This window comes from Temnothorax nylanderi, unplaced genomic scaffold (assembly GCF_030848795.1).
Source record: "Temnothorax nylanderi isolate EJ_2023f unplaced genomic scaffold, tnyl_v1.0 TNYL_tig0296_pilon, whole genome shotgun sequence".
NCBI classification, from domain to species: Eukaryota; Metazoa; Arthropoda; class Insecta; order Hymenoptera; family Formicidae; genus Temnothorax; species Temnothorax nylanderi.
In genome coordinates, this window is record NW_027249358.1 from 112988 (window position 1) to 127651 (window position 14664).

At 35.5% G+C, this 14664-nt stretch overlaps 2 protein-coding genes across 5 annotated transcripts in view; one reads left to right on the top strand and one right to left on the bottom strand.

Annotated features, from left to right (window-relative positions):
• The window catches only part of Gga (ADP-ribosylation factor-binding protein Gga), a 195070-nt gene that overhangs the window by 97552 nt on the left and 82854 nt on the right, over window positions 1-14664 (top strand). The window lies entirely within an intron of this gene.
• Window positions 1724-5936, bottom strand: LOC139780750 (uncharacterized). Its single transcript, XM_071719473.1, has 2 exons — window positions 3548-5936; window positions 1724-3435 (listed from the first exon to the last, which is right to left on the bottom strand). Exons 1-2 carry the CDS (start codon window positions 4160-4162, stop codon window positions 2080-2082), a joined length of 1971 nt encoding a protein of 656 aa, XP_071575574.1. The 5' UTR covers window positions 4163-5936; the 3' UTR covers window positions 1724-2079.

Here is a 14664-nt window from a genome sequence, read left to right on the forward strand (position 1 = left end):
GCGCGTCAATTTGTGCAGATAATAATTGTGCAAAATTAGTCGGTAGTAACTTACAGCCTAATTGACGAAGAATTTCGTGTTCCTTACATTCTTCCTGAGACTTTGCCTTGCTTTCCAGGTTCTCAACTTTCTTTCGAAGCCGTCTAAGTCTTTCACGTAGCATTTTATTATCTGCTTTCAATTTTAAATGTCGTTCTCTCCATTTCTTCTGCCGCGAAGTTTCTTTTACAGCTGCTGAACACATGCTTCTGGATCTTTTACAGCTGCTGGATGTGCTTCTAAACAATAGAGAAATATTATAACATTACAGAAATATATTGCATGTATTGAAAAAAAATAAAATTATACAACTAAAAAAAATATAAATATATTGAGAAAAATTAACTAACAATTTTAATAATTTTGCAATCCTGTACAGGAAAAAAATAAAGTACAAATAACATGAGAATTTTGAAAACTTCTAAATAAATGTAATTAGATACTGAATATATTATGCAATCATGTAAATAATTATTTTTTACATTTATTTTTATTGTTTTAAAAAATTAAGAGAAAAACGACAAAATAATATAAAATATAAAACTGAGAAATATATTTTAATGTGTGCATGTGTATTTATAAATCGAAATAATAACTATCATAAACTGTATATCTTTACAAATAATACAATATAATTAAAATGCACACACATATGTTGAATAAAGTAAAAACTTACGGTTTAGCAATTTCAGCATCTCTATCCATGGATAGCGTTGCGTTTGACGTCTGGATACTACTGAAACATATCACATACATTTTTCATACCCTATATTGATAGAAAAATAAAATATATATATTTTGCACAAAAAATATATTATAACAGCAAAATCAATTTTTGTTATAGAAATATGTTATAAGGTATATAGAGATTGAAGAACCTGTTTGTTTCTTCTTGTTGTTCAACAACTTCAATCACTGCTTCATCTTCCTTATCATTTCTTTCTTGTGTATGTTCTTCTGATGCTGTTGTCACAAGTGTATTGCTGTAAAAGTTATATTATGGATAGTATTATTATATTTTATATATTATCAAATATTGTTGATATTATTAAATGTAATATTATTATTTTATATTATCAAATGTTTTTTATCTTATCAAATATATAGTATCATTTTATATTATACAATATTGTTCATTATTAAAAAATTTAAATATTATTTAGAATAAACAATAATGTGCAGTATAAAAAGTTTATTACTTACTCTCTTCCAAAAAATATTGTAGGTACAGCATCAAGATGAAGAGAAGCTCTTTTTTGGCCTATTTTGTACCACTTTTCTTCAAAATGCAAGTGGCATAGTCGATAGTTGCGATGACTATATTCTGGGCCCATCACTTGCAAGTCGAGTCTTCCACATGCATGTATCCATTGCAACCATCTAAAAATGTTATGCCAATTTGTTATTAACATAAAAAATATATTACATATATATATAGATAGATTTTAGGGAAATATGAAAATATTGAATGTGTGTGGATTCAATATATCTATATAAAATTATATACATGCTTTAAAAAATGATAATTAAAACAAAATTGTACCTATCATGTTCCTTAGGGAATAAAAAAAAGTGTCTTTTCTCCGTAATATTGTTGCACTCCTTCGCAACACACCATAAACTTGATTTACGATTCGACATCTTTTTCTATATTTTTCATGTCTTCTAAGAAGCAGCACCTGCAACAAAGCTAAGATCAAAAGTGCTTTTTGGAAGAGAATAGAAAATCTGTACAATCTTAGGGGTCATTCATAAATTACGTAAGGCTTTTTTAAAGCTAATTTGACCCTTCCCCCCCTTATTGTAAGATATCATAAGATTTCAACTACCCCCCCCTACCCCTTGATAAGAAATTTTCGTAAAAAATCGTATTGATAAAATAAAAGACAGTTTGATTAAAAAATATTATTTATTGCAATTATACTTCGATTAATCGTCTTAACTTTTTCATTGCTGCATTAAATTACTTCAAATAAAATATATAAATAGCATAAAATATATAAATAAAATATATAAATGGATAATTAATCCAAATTTTACTTATTTATTTATCCATGGACTGACTAACCAGTCTGATATTGAATTAATCACAGGGATGACTGGTTCATTATTTTGTTCTTCAGGTTCTTCCAACCTTTCAACATCAATTTCATCATCTTCGTACCACTCTATATCGTAAACATTATTATTGGTGTAGGGTGTGAGACACAAACTCTGTCCAGCTCGACGACGTATCAACTTAATCGGTTGAAGTTTTTCAGTTCGAGCACACTGATACTTATGAACTAACTGACAATGACTTTTAACATTTTTATTTGATGCGAAATACAATCCACATGTTGGACATGTACGTTTATTCAATTGCGTTTGGACGGTAGGACAATAAAAGTCATATGGTGTTAAAATAAAGTCTGGGCGACTAGGAATCTCAATGTTTAGAGATAATTGCACAAATAAAGGACAAAAATTAGCATTTGCTGAGTCTTTAGGAAGTGGGATGTCTAAAGTTTTCGTTTGTTGAAGGGGACACGGTGGCGGAATAAATCCATCTTGTAGAATTATTCGCAAACTGCTTCTTAAATCTCCACAACATTTAGATTCCGTGCATTTGCTAATTTGCAGCAAATACTGAGATTCCCTCACATGTCTACAGTACCAATCGGGAGTCCATTTCGCTTGGTTTACATCAATATTATCACTTTCAGGTGATATATATTCGGCGACAACTGGTTCTTCATCAATAATTAATGTACTCCATATTTGTGCCAAAATATCACCGGCCTTTTTGAAGTTTTGAAGTTCAAGTTCATCATCGATTGTACGTCGCTGATCATCGAGATGATTCCCAAAAGAATCATACGGCAAAACAACTCCAGACAATTGATGACTCAAAGGAGCCATTCGACGCTCAACTCGATTGAAACAACTTCGTCCGGGAGCGTTAGTGACAATAAATACAGCATCGAGATCAAATTTTTGAAAATGAGAAATAGCATGAGAAATAACTTGAGGAAACCGCGGATTTTCATCGGGTCCTCCATCAACAGTTATGATTACAACTGGTTTCACACGATTATCGTCAGTTTTTGCTAAAGATTGAAATTCTTTTAACTCCATGAGACGTTCTAAATCTAAACCATGAGTGCGCGCAGACGATGACGAATGCTTTCCTGATCTGATAGCAATATACGTAGGTCCACTGTATGTTACTGCTTCTGGTTTGCCCATTCCTTCCGGAGTAATTTTAATGCCTGCATACACTGAAGGTATTAACTTATGTTTTTCTGCTACAACCCAGTCGTGATCTGGCAGCCGCACTCGATATTCCATATGCATCAAAAAGGGAGCTTGTTTTTCTACAGCAGTTTTTCCAATTGGTATGCGCGCTTTATCGTCCTGTTATACAATATTAAAAAAGAGATTATAAATAAAGTAATTGAAAAAAAACAAAGATATTATTTGTTACATTTTGTTGTAGTTATAAAATTTATTTCAGTTTATTATTTACCTGTGATAAAAAGAAAACTTGAGCTGGTCCAAGCATCGAAGCGAGAGATTCGATAGCTCGAATAGATGCAGTACAGAATTTACCATCTGGATGACTTTTGTGTTCATCATTTGTTGCTCTAGCTAACTTGACTGGTACTGTAAGTACATGTTTTTTTCCCTGAATTGTAGATGAGGACCTAGGTAAAAGACGGAGATATGTGGCACTCCTTGAAAGATTAAAACCCAATGCCTGTAGTTCTTTGTCTAAATCATCTAGTGTTCTGCAGCTTCTTATCATTTCAGTTCGTCGTTTTTCATCTGCACCACCTCCGAAACTTGCAATTTCAGTTAAAACTTTTAACAGTTCAGGTTGAGCTTCCTCCAAACGAGGACGGCCAACTGCCTCGTGTACATTCAATTGTTGCTTAACTGCTGGATTCTTGATGACTTCATTTAATAATGCATGTCTTTTTGCTCTGAAAGTTTTTTGATATTCAGCATTGCGTTTTTTTTTAACCAGTAATTTTTGTGCCTCATTCAGATTTTTTTGCATTTTTGTAACTTCTCGATCGATTTTTGGTCCTCCAAAACCAGAATCGCGTCGTAAAATAGTTGTATTTAATTCACTTTCCATCACAGAAATTTTCTTCTTAACTTCTTCTTGTGCTGGAGTTGTACGAGGTATTAATTGTGATTTCTGTAAATCAAACAATATACATTAATTTTTAGTAATATCACATAAGTGTTTTTCATTCATACCTCAGAAATAGATTCTTTTGGGAGAAGTAAATACGAATTGTCTACTTCTTTAATACATAATGCCATAGAAGAATCTTTTAAGTTATTGTTAAGTATCTTGTCATTCACAGGTCTGGGTCCACCATCAGACACATTTTGCTGTAAAGGTGATATTAATTATAATTCATTATACAAGCAACTGTAAATATAATTCATAAGTTTAGCTACGTAGAAATTAATGAATAGAATGAACTACAAAAATGATTAAGCTATTGATAGTAAAATTTTAAAAAGACTGTATATAAAAAAGTATAAACTAACCTGTTTAAAGAAATAACCAAACATACTTGTTTTTTTCTTAGCAGCAAGTTGTTTTAATTCATTAATTTTTTGAGAAACACAGGTCTCAAAAGCACTGGAGTTATTTTTAAAAGTTTCTTTATTAGTTTTCCAAAACATGTTTGACTCTTCTTGACAAATCTTTGAAGTTTTACTTGGAAAAGCTTGTACCCAAGCTTTAAATAATAGTGGATGTAAATATCCAGACATGTCAGGTATAATAAATAAATGATACTAAAATGACAATTATTTTTCAAAATTCACTGTTGTATAACTTTATCCTTAGGTTCAATTAACTCTTCATCTCTTTCTAAGAGTTTAACTCTAGTTCTAACCTAATAGGTTAGAAAGAGATGAAGAGTGAGTTTATCCTAAAAGGATAAAGTTATCCGACGGTAAAGAAACCGGGCATAAGTACAGATGGCGCTATCCAATAGCGCTATTTCTTAGCGCGAAAGTAGTAGATTTTAAATTCAAAAACTTACATAAGATCAAATTCTTTACCCCCCTCCCTTATAGTAAGAATTAGTAATATTGAGCTTATACCCCCCCGCCCCTAAATGCCTTACGTAATTTATGAATGGCCCCTTATTTATATACAGATTAACTATTCCCTCTAAGAGTGAATATAATTTTTCTCGGTTAACCGTCAATTTTAAGTTTTATTTCTTTCACTCTTTATATAATTGAACACTGAACACTGAACACTGAACACTGAACACTAAACACTGAACACTCCTGCTCACTTTCTTTATCTTTCACGTCTAACTCCGATTTCTCGCACACGACGCACACTTCACTTCTATGTAAGATGCTGTTACCGCCAATTTTAACCGTTATATAGGTAGGAGAGAAAGCGCTATAGAGGAAATTGAGAGAGGAAGTGCGACAGAAGATCAGTTCTGTGATTGGTTATCTACTTAGCTCGCGCATGTGCAGTTGAATTTCGTACACGCTGAAATCGGGAGAGTTGCGCTACTGTATATACTGTGGAATTACCTATTGCCGCACTGCATGCCATAGATGGCAGTATACTCTCTCCTCGCTTTACCGACATGAACGTGTATTTCAAACATAGCATATAGTTCAGTGTAACTTTTGGCATATTCAGTACAAATATCGCAAAAGTGTTTTTGAAGACACTTACGAGTAAGATAGCCACAGATATATCTGAAAGCATTGTCTTCTGTTAAATTTAAACTGTAATAATCGTGATCAACAACTAGCGTTCTTGTATCTTGAATTAGGTTTTTCTCTAATAAAAGACGATTGATAAAATTCACTTAAATTAGTTAAAATTTGATTTCAATCTTCTAAACAGCTTCCAGTGTTTATATTACAATACTCTACAGAAAACAATTTTTTAAACATAAAATAAAATTGTATAGGAATTGGATTAAATGCATTGCCATTTAATGATCTTGTACTTTACCAAAAAAATTTTCCAGAGGATCTTGATTGAAACGTCTCATAAATAAAAATTTAACATCGTTTCTTGCAAATGTGACCATAGTTGAAGTAAACTATTGATATTTAATAGCCATAATTTAAATGTTTTTACTTTATTAGTTACGTCATTACCTGATTTTTTACTATAAATCTTTATTATTGAAAGATATTTTTTCTGTATAATAAGAATTTAATCTATAATTCATCACCCTTAAATGTTTCTTTATATTTTTTTTTGAATGTTCTGTTGTTAAAGAATTGAACATATCAAACAAGTTGTCTATATTTTCTATAAATGTAGCAGTAGCTGATGATGCATCTTCTGATAACATGCCTAAAGAAATAAAAGTTCTTAAACCAGCAGACACTGTATGACTTAAAACTTGGCCTGCAAGTTTAACCTTCATTCTTTCGAAGTTTGTTGGATGTAGGTATATGCGAATCACTTAGTTTGGTGCTAACCGGTTATTGCTCATTTTGTCTGTATTATATAAACTTTCGACATAAAACCAAGAAATGCGTTTTGACTGTAGGGGAGACCGGGGCTAAAAGGTCAACGGGGTTGAAGCGTCAAATCAAATATCTCGGAACCTGTATATTGTGTGAACTTGCTATTAACATTGTAAACGCTGCTTATGGTACCCATGTGACCAACGGAGTTTCGGCAGGTTACCTGCCGTATTATGATTTTTACGAGGACAAACGTGTTTTCGGAAGGTGAAAGTTACATTTTCTGCGCGTGGAAATTTTGTAATATCTGCAATAATATTTGCTCTCCAAATCTCGAGGTACGTGATTATAAAGAGTAATGCATGCTGAACACGAATCCAGTGTAGTTTTTTCATTATCGTTGATGTCTAATATTTCGTGGGCGATCAAACCTGAAACTTGTGTTTGGGGCTAATCGGTCAGTAAGCAGTCCAGATGCATTTCCAAGGCATTTCCAGGCTCATTGCATATGGAATATGGATGAGACGGGAATTACAACCGTTCAGACACCGAATAGAGTCATCGGACGTCGAGGAGTGAAACAAGTCGGGCGAGTGACTTCTGCGGAAAGAGGAACCCTCGTAACTATTTTTTAATAATGTTTCGCATAAAAATTTTAAATAAATTTTTATATTTTTCTCTTAAAAAACAATTATTAAAATGTATCCTATCATTTTTCAGGATTAGATGTACGTATACAGGGTGAATCTTAATGGATGCACCAACTTTTTACCATAGGAGATGAGTTACCGACTGCAACTGTAATCAACCGAACGATCCATAGATGACACCAGCTTGAATCGACCGCTTCGATCGACGAGTCCGAGGTGATGTACAGGCAAGTTAAAAACTGTGAATCAAATAACGTATATCGTATGTAGGGGGAGTCCGGGAGAGTTGAACCACGTTTTACTTAAAGGTCCATAAAATTTAGAGTAATTGATCTATCGATTTGTTTTTTATGTCAAAGTAAAGCTTTATTATATGGCTACAATTTGTGGATTAATTATTTCAATACGTTTATAAACGTAAATGTTATATTAAATTTAAAAAAAACCGAGATTTGCCCTCTCGATTCATCTCTCCCCAAAGGACGGGAGACATGACCGTGGGTGTAGGGAGATTTGACCATATCCCATAAACTCATGGAAAAAAATTATAAAAACATATTTAGACTTTAATTTATTAAAAACTCACAAATTTTGACTTAAAATCACATTTCTAATGTTTAATTGACTTTTGAGAACAAAATTAATAAAAAAAAAAAAATTTAAAAAACATTGAACTGAACATCTATGCCTTTACATGGTTTTAATTAATTTTAAAAATAAAAAATAAAACCTCAATTTTAAAAACAGAAATAAAACTTGTCAATTTAAAGTAACTAAAAATAATCATTTGAGATCATTTATAAACTAAAATAGTCAAAAATTAAACAGTTCAAACATTTAAACTTCTGTCTCACTAGCCCTTAACTAAAGAATTTTTCTTTTAATCGCTTGCTTCTTTGATTCATTTATTTTCTGAGATTTCTTTGGTTTCTTTCTCTTTGGTTCTTCTTGTGTTTTAAGTGTTTCGTGTTTTTCTTGATTATTTTTTTCCGGCGATTTTGTTAATATTTTAGTTTTTCCAGGCTGACGACCACGCCGTGTAGATTTTCTCGGCGCAGCTTTAGGATATGGTTTGATCATTTCTGGCGTGGTGAAACTTTTAGGTGCATCTTGGCCGTCTGCTGTAGAAGTCGATGGAATTGGTGACCTAGCAGATACATGTCCTTCTGCTGTAGAAGTGGTTGGAAAAGATGACGCACATGGATCCCTGTTTGTCTCGGCAGTTTCTGTAACCATTCCTAGAATAGATGGCGAAGCTGGCGAACGAATAGGTGGGCCTTGTTCAACGGCTATTTCTCTGTCTGTGACTGCAGAGCACAAGAAGTCTTCATCACCGAATATTTCAGGAGTAAACGGGTGTATTCCTGACTTTCTAAAGCCACTCATGATATTAGCTCGACTAAAAACTTGTGACACTACGTCTCTTACAAAACCAGGGATATTGTAAATTGTGACTGTTTTTCCGGGGTTGGACAACATCCAGTTACTCATGACAATATTGTATCTTGTCTTGAATGAGGAATAGACAGCAATATCTAGTGGTTGAAGTTTGTTGCTACAGTGAGGTGGAAGAGTTAACAGTGTTATTCCATTTTCTTTTGCAAAATTAATACCCTCAATACTCACGTGACTTTCGTGGTTGTCTAAAATCAAGAGCGTAGGGTTTTCTCTAGAGGCACAAGAATATTTTACAAAATGTTTCATAAATTTAAGGAAACTCTTAACTGTCATCCAGCCAGATGGATATGCATCACCGTCTGATCCTTCTGGACCATTGTCCACAAAAGATTCGTTATATTTTACCCGTGGAAATATAAAAAATGGTGGTATGACATTACCAATTGCATTAACAGCAAAACAAACTGTTACAAGAGTACCTCCATCAGCTGAAGTCACTTGTCCAACCTGACGATCTCGTTTGCTGGCTAGCACCTTGGGACACCGTTGCACCGTAGTGCATCCTGTTTCGTCACAATTATAAATATTTTGTGGCTCAAATTTAAACTTTTCTCTCACCTTTTTCAAATTTTCAAAAAAATTGCCAACATTTTTTCTGTTAAAACTGGTAGCTCTAGAGAGACTTGTTGCCTCTGGTGTCCTCAAGCTTATCCCAGGATTCCTTTTTAAGAAGCCACGAAACCAGTCTTTCCCTACAGACTTGTTTTGCAACCAGCTTTCTGGGAACTTTTTCAAATTAGCCTGTGCATATTCGCATGCGAACATCATGGCGGCCTTTCTAGTTAGACCATAGTTCATTTTACTGCAAGTTAACAAGTAATCGACTAGTGATTTTTCTTCTTGTAGCGTAAAAATTTGAGCACCTTTGTATTGACTTCCTTTAGCTTCCATCTTTTTCAATTTGGTTCCGTCCGTCACATATCTACTTAACGTAGTTCTATTTATATCGTATTTGATTGCAGCTTTTCTTATAGACATGCCTTTTCCAATGTCTTCTAACTCATTCTTCAACGCCTCCTTACTGAATTTATGTCGTCGGGTAGCACCCTTTTTCGATTTGTATCCAAATGGCATCTTGCCCTTGAGAATTAAAGAAAAAGTTAAAATTAGAATAATAGAAATCTTTATAGGCAAAAGAGGGGACAGTTGAGCCACTGGCCGGGATAGTTGACTCACACTGGTCATCTCTCCCCACTTCGGGTAGTTCAAATCTCCCCCCGGTACTATCTTGATTTTAATACAGTTTTACAGAAAAAATAAAAATGATAGGTTAAAAATCTTAACACTATCTCAAATTACAATATTATATGCTGTAAATAACGTATAATATTTTTACAAACCGTGATATATAAAAGTATGGCGACAAACTAAACAAAAATTTTTTTTTTCACTTTGAGCACGTTAAAACACGTTTGTCTCATTCACAGCCGAAACGAGCTGCCGAGCGCCATGTTATCACGTGACATAGTAGTGGCGGATGACACGTATGTCGCGGCTTGGCAACGGCGCTCTTGGCGCAAAATTTGAACGAGATATTTGAAGTGGTTCAACTCTCCTCTATGGTCAAGTCTCCCGGACTCCCCCTACATACTCTTCTATTATATCCAACTGTCTTACGCATTATTCTTTTTACATATAATTTTATTTAATAACGCGATTTCTTATTATTCTCCATCTATGCGCAACATATCTACCGCATGTACTACGTTTACGCGAGCATTACTACTTACGATAATTCACTCGTTTACGCAGAGTAAATTATCGTAAGTTACTACAAAATTTCCTTTACGCGAAGGAATTATCGTAAGTTACTACAGAAGTAACGCTCGCGTAAACATAGTAATAGAAAGAAATATCTTTTGTATCTGTTTCTACGTTTACGCGAGCGATTACTTCTGTAGTAACTTACGATAATTCACTCGTTTACGCGAAGTAAATTATCATAAGTTACTACAAAATTCCATTTACGCGTAGGAATTATCGTAAGTTACTACAGAAGTAACGCTCGCGTAAACGTAGTAAGAGTATCTTTTTTATACGATTTTTTTAAATATTTATATTTTAATAAAGTTTTACTTGGTGGCGATTTCTTTTCACGCTTACGCGGAACATTTTAGCGCGTAAAAAAAGAGTTGGATATAAGCGGCAAAAATATAAAAATATTCTACCATTCTTATACAAAATTGAGCAATTCTACTTTTCTACAAGAAATATTCTACTGTATACTTTATGGATATAAAAAGTAATAATTTGAAAAATTAGAAGTAATAACAGTGGACTTCCGCACCACCCTTGAGGTACCACCATTGGCGCGTTAGGTTTTTTAAAGTGGACCTTCGCCTGGAGCCATATTGTACCACATCTTTAGACCTTTTTCAGTATAAAAGTTTAAACAGATACATTGAAGTCTGTTAGAGTTTGATCGAAAATTGAAAGTAGCCCATCTAGTTATCTTTTTATTCTCAGTGCTTTACCGCGCCCAGTTAGTTGGCGCTCGAGTCATGCGATATAGTATAGTACGTAAAGAAAGAGTAATAAAGGAAGTCATACGAATAAGCTGAATCATTAAACGTAATCGTTAAGTATATCCCAAACCTCGTAGATTTTAACAGGTTATGGGCCCAGGCACCAAAGATTCAGATTTAATTAAGTTTTACGAGAAGGTAGACTACTCGAGCAGCGAAGTGACGAGGTCGAGTCACACCTAACCAAAAAAAAGGCGTGTTCCCGCGTACGTGTCGAAGAACGAGAAGACGGTTCTAGCAGTATTCAACGAACTGCAATCGGAATGACTTCCTCTCTGCAAGGGATCCCATCGATCGAGAAACTGAAGGGACGTGAGAATTATCCGACATGGAAATTTGCCATGCAAGCGTACCTCGAGCACGAGGACATGTGGGGGTGTATCGAAGGCACCGACAACGACGCTCGGAAAATGGCGAAGGCAAGATCCAAAATAATTCTTTGCGTGGACGCGATAAATTATTCGCACATTCAGTCGGCATCTACAGCGAAAGAAGTATGGGACAGATTAAAAGCAGCATTCGAGGATTCTGGTCTCACTAGAAAAGTAAGTTTGCTTCGTAATCTAGTAACTGCACAGCTCGAAAAGTACAATTCTGTCGAGGAATACGTTAATGAAATAATGACCACAGCACATAAATTAGACGGCCTTGGTTTCAACGTACCCGACGAGTGGGTAGGCACTTTAATGTTAGCAGGTCTTCCTGACAAATATAAACCGATGATAATGGGTATAGAGAGCTCAGGAACAGCAATTACGGCCGATTCTATCAAAACTAAATTGCTGCAAGACGTCAAGGATTCGAAGGCGGGGAAGAATACGAACAGTCAGACGGCATTTCTCGCAAAGGACAGGAAGAAAGGGCCCCGTTGTTTTAAGTGCAATAAACTTGGGCATTTTGCAAATGTTTGTAGGTCTAAACCGAAACCAGATTCAGGAGGTAGCTTACAAAAATCGGAGGAGAAGCAAAGTTCGTCAAAAAATGAAAAAGCATTCGTCGCGCTTCTGTCCTCTCTGAAAACCAGCAACGGACACTGGTATGTAGATTCATGCTCCTCTGCACATCTCACCAATCAGAAAACATACTTGCAGGATCAGAAGGATTGCGAGAACATTGACATTACCGTGGCCAACAAGGAAGTGATTTCTGTAAAGGCGACCGGCAGCGTAAAAATCCCAGTAGTGACACACAAGGGCGTAGACGAAGTAGTAGCCAAGGAAGTGTTATACACACCAGGAAGCGCTGCAAATTTACTATCGGTCAGTAAAATAGTAAATAAAGGCTTTTCACAAGGGAACGGTCGGGGGTGTCCGAAACCGATTTGGATGCGCTTTGGATATGTTGTTGAGCATCAAAAAATATTAGACTCGTATTTTTTTTTGCGGCTTATCTCGACGTTTATTGGTCAAAAAAACCCGATTTAGAACCTACCCGATTTGGATGCGCTTTGAATATGTTGTTGAGCATCAAAAAACATTAGACACGTGTTTTTTTTTTGCGGCGTATCTCGACGTTTAGGGGTTGAAACAACCCCTCGAAAATAACGGATTTTATAGTTTTTAGCGAATATCTTCGAAAATATAAGGCGTATGAAAAAAAGTTTTGTACAAAAGGTTTATGGCTTTTTGTGCTCTTTACAATGGCGTAATCAGATTTTTCAAATTTGTTACATTTTTTAATTTAACCCCACCCCCACCTATTATTTTTGCCAAATATAACAATTTTTCCAACGCAAATTTAAGAGCGTCAAATGCCAAATACATCCATGTGTATTTTTATTATGATACCATTATTAGATTTTTGGCAAGACGAGATGATATGTGGTATAGGCGTCGCGCTGTAGGTAGGTGTTGCGTTATTTCTGTTCAAGTTGCGCCGTACGCTTAAAAATTTCCATTTCAACTCCGGGATGACCGAAAGCGCTGATGCGAAGGCCAGCGCAAGGCTATTTCGAGAGTCCTGGACTAGCAACGGAATGTCGACTCCGACATTATAAATACCGCCGAATTGTATCGGGCGGGCAATCGCAAATTGGAAAGAGACGGTATCAAACCTAACAAAGACCACTCCATTAATTATAAAGTGCGTATTTATTTATATAATTAAAGTTCGAGACAAATATTTAATTTTAATATCTTTCAGAATGAAGTTTAATCCATACAATGTAATAATGCTACTTTCTGCAACTTTCACTGCTTTCAACTATTCACCTCTCTCTCTCTCTCTCCAAATTATGTTATGTACTTCTCGCTCAGTGACTCAAATCTATCTGCCGTCCGTCCGTGCCTTCCTTCAGAACGCGCGAAGGCTTTCCCCTACTCCATATAACCTTCCGGACTTCCTGCTTATTTATTTTCGTGCTAACGCTATCGAAATAGCGTAAACTCCTCGCTGTCAGCGCCTAGTGCTGACCTTCGCATCAGCGCTTTCGGTTGTCCCGGAGTTATAATTGGGATAGTGTATTATTGTAGCGGTTAATGTGACGCACGTTTAAATTTGTGACTGCCCGCTCGATCTTACAATTCGGCGGTGGTATTTATAATATCGGAGTCGACATTCCGTTGCTAGTCCAGGACTCTCGAAATAGCCTTGCGCTGGCCTTCGCATCAGCGCTTTCGGTCATCCCGGAGTTGAAATGGAAATTTTTAAGCGTACGGCGCAACTTGAACAGAAATAACGCAACACCTACCTACAGCGCGACGCCTATACCACATATCATCTCGTCTTGCCAAAAATCTAATAATGGTATCATAATAAAAATACACATGGATGTATTTGGCATTTGACGCTCTTAAATTTGCGTTGGAAAAATTGTTATATTTGGCAAAAATAATAGGTGGGGGTGGGGTTAAATTAAAAAATGTGACAAATTTGAAAAATCTGATTACGCCATTGTAAAGAGCACAAAAAGCCATAAACCTTTTGTACCAAACTTTTTTTCATACGCCTTATATTTTCGAAGATATTCGCTAAAAACTATAAAATCCGTTATTTTCGAGGGGTTGTTTCAACCCCTAAACGTCGAGATAAGCCGCAAAAAAAAAATACGAGTCTAATATTTTTTTATGCTCAACAACATATCCAAAGCGCATCCAAATCGGTCTCGGACACCCCCGACCGTTCCCTTGTCAGTCATGTTCACACCGGGAGACTGCCACATCAGCGACGACGAAGGAACTCGACTGGCGACAATGTCGGAAGAAAACGGTATATATAGATTAGATACGCCGAGGGAAAAGGTTTACTTTGCCGCTGGAACGCCGAACGCAGAGCTATGGCATAAGCGCCTTGGTCACTTAAATTACAGAAGTGTGATTGCTCTTAGCAAGAATCCCGCGACAAAAATCAAAATTGAGAGTACTGAAACGCCCACATGTGTACCTTGCATTAAGGGAAAGCAGCAACGACAGCCTTTTCCACACAGCAAGACTCGTTCGAAAGAAATACTACAGATGGTCCATTCTGACGTTTGCGGTCCAACGGAGAATACTTCTATTGGAGGATCAAGGTATTTCCTAACGTTCATT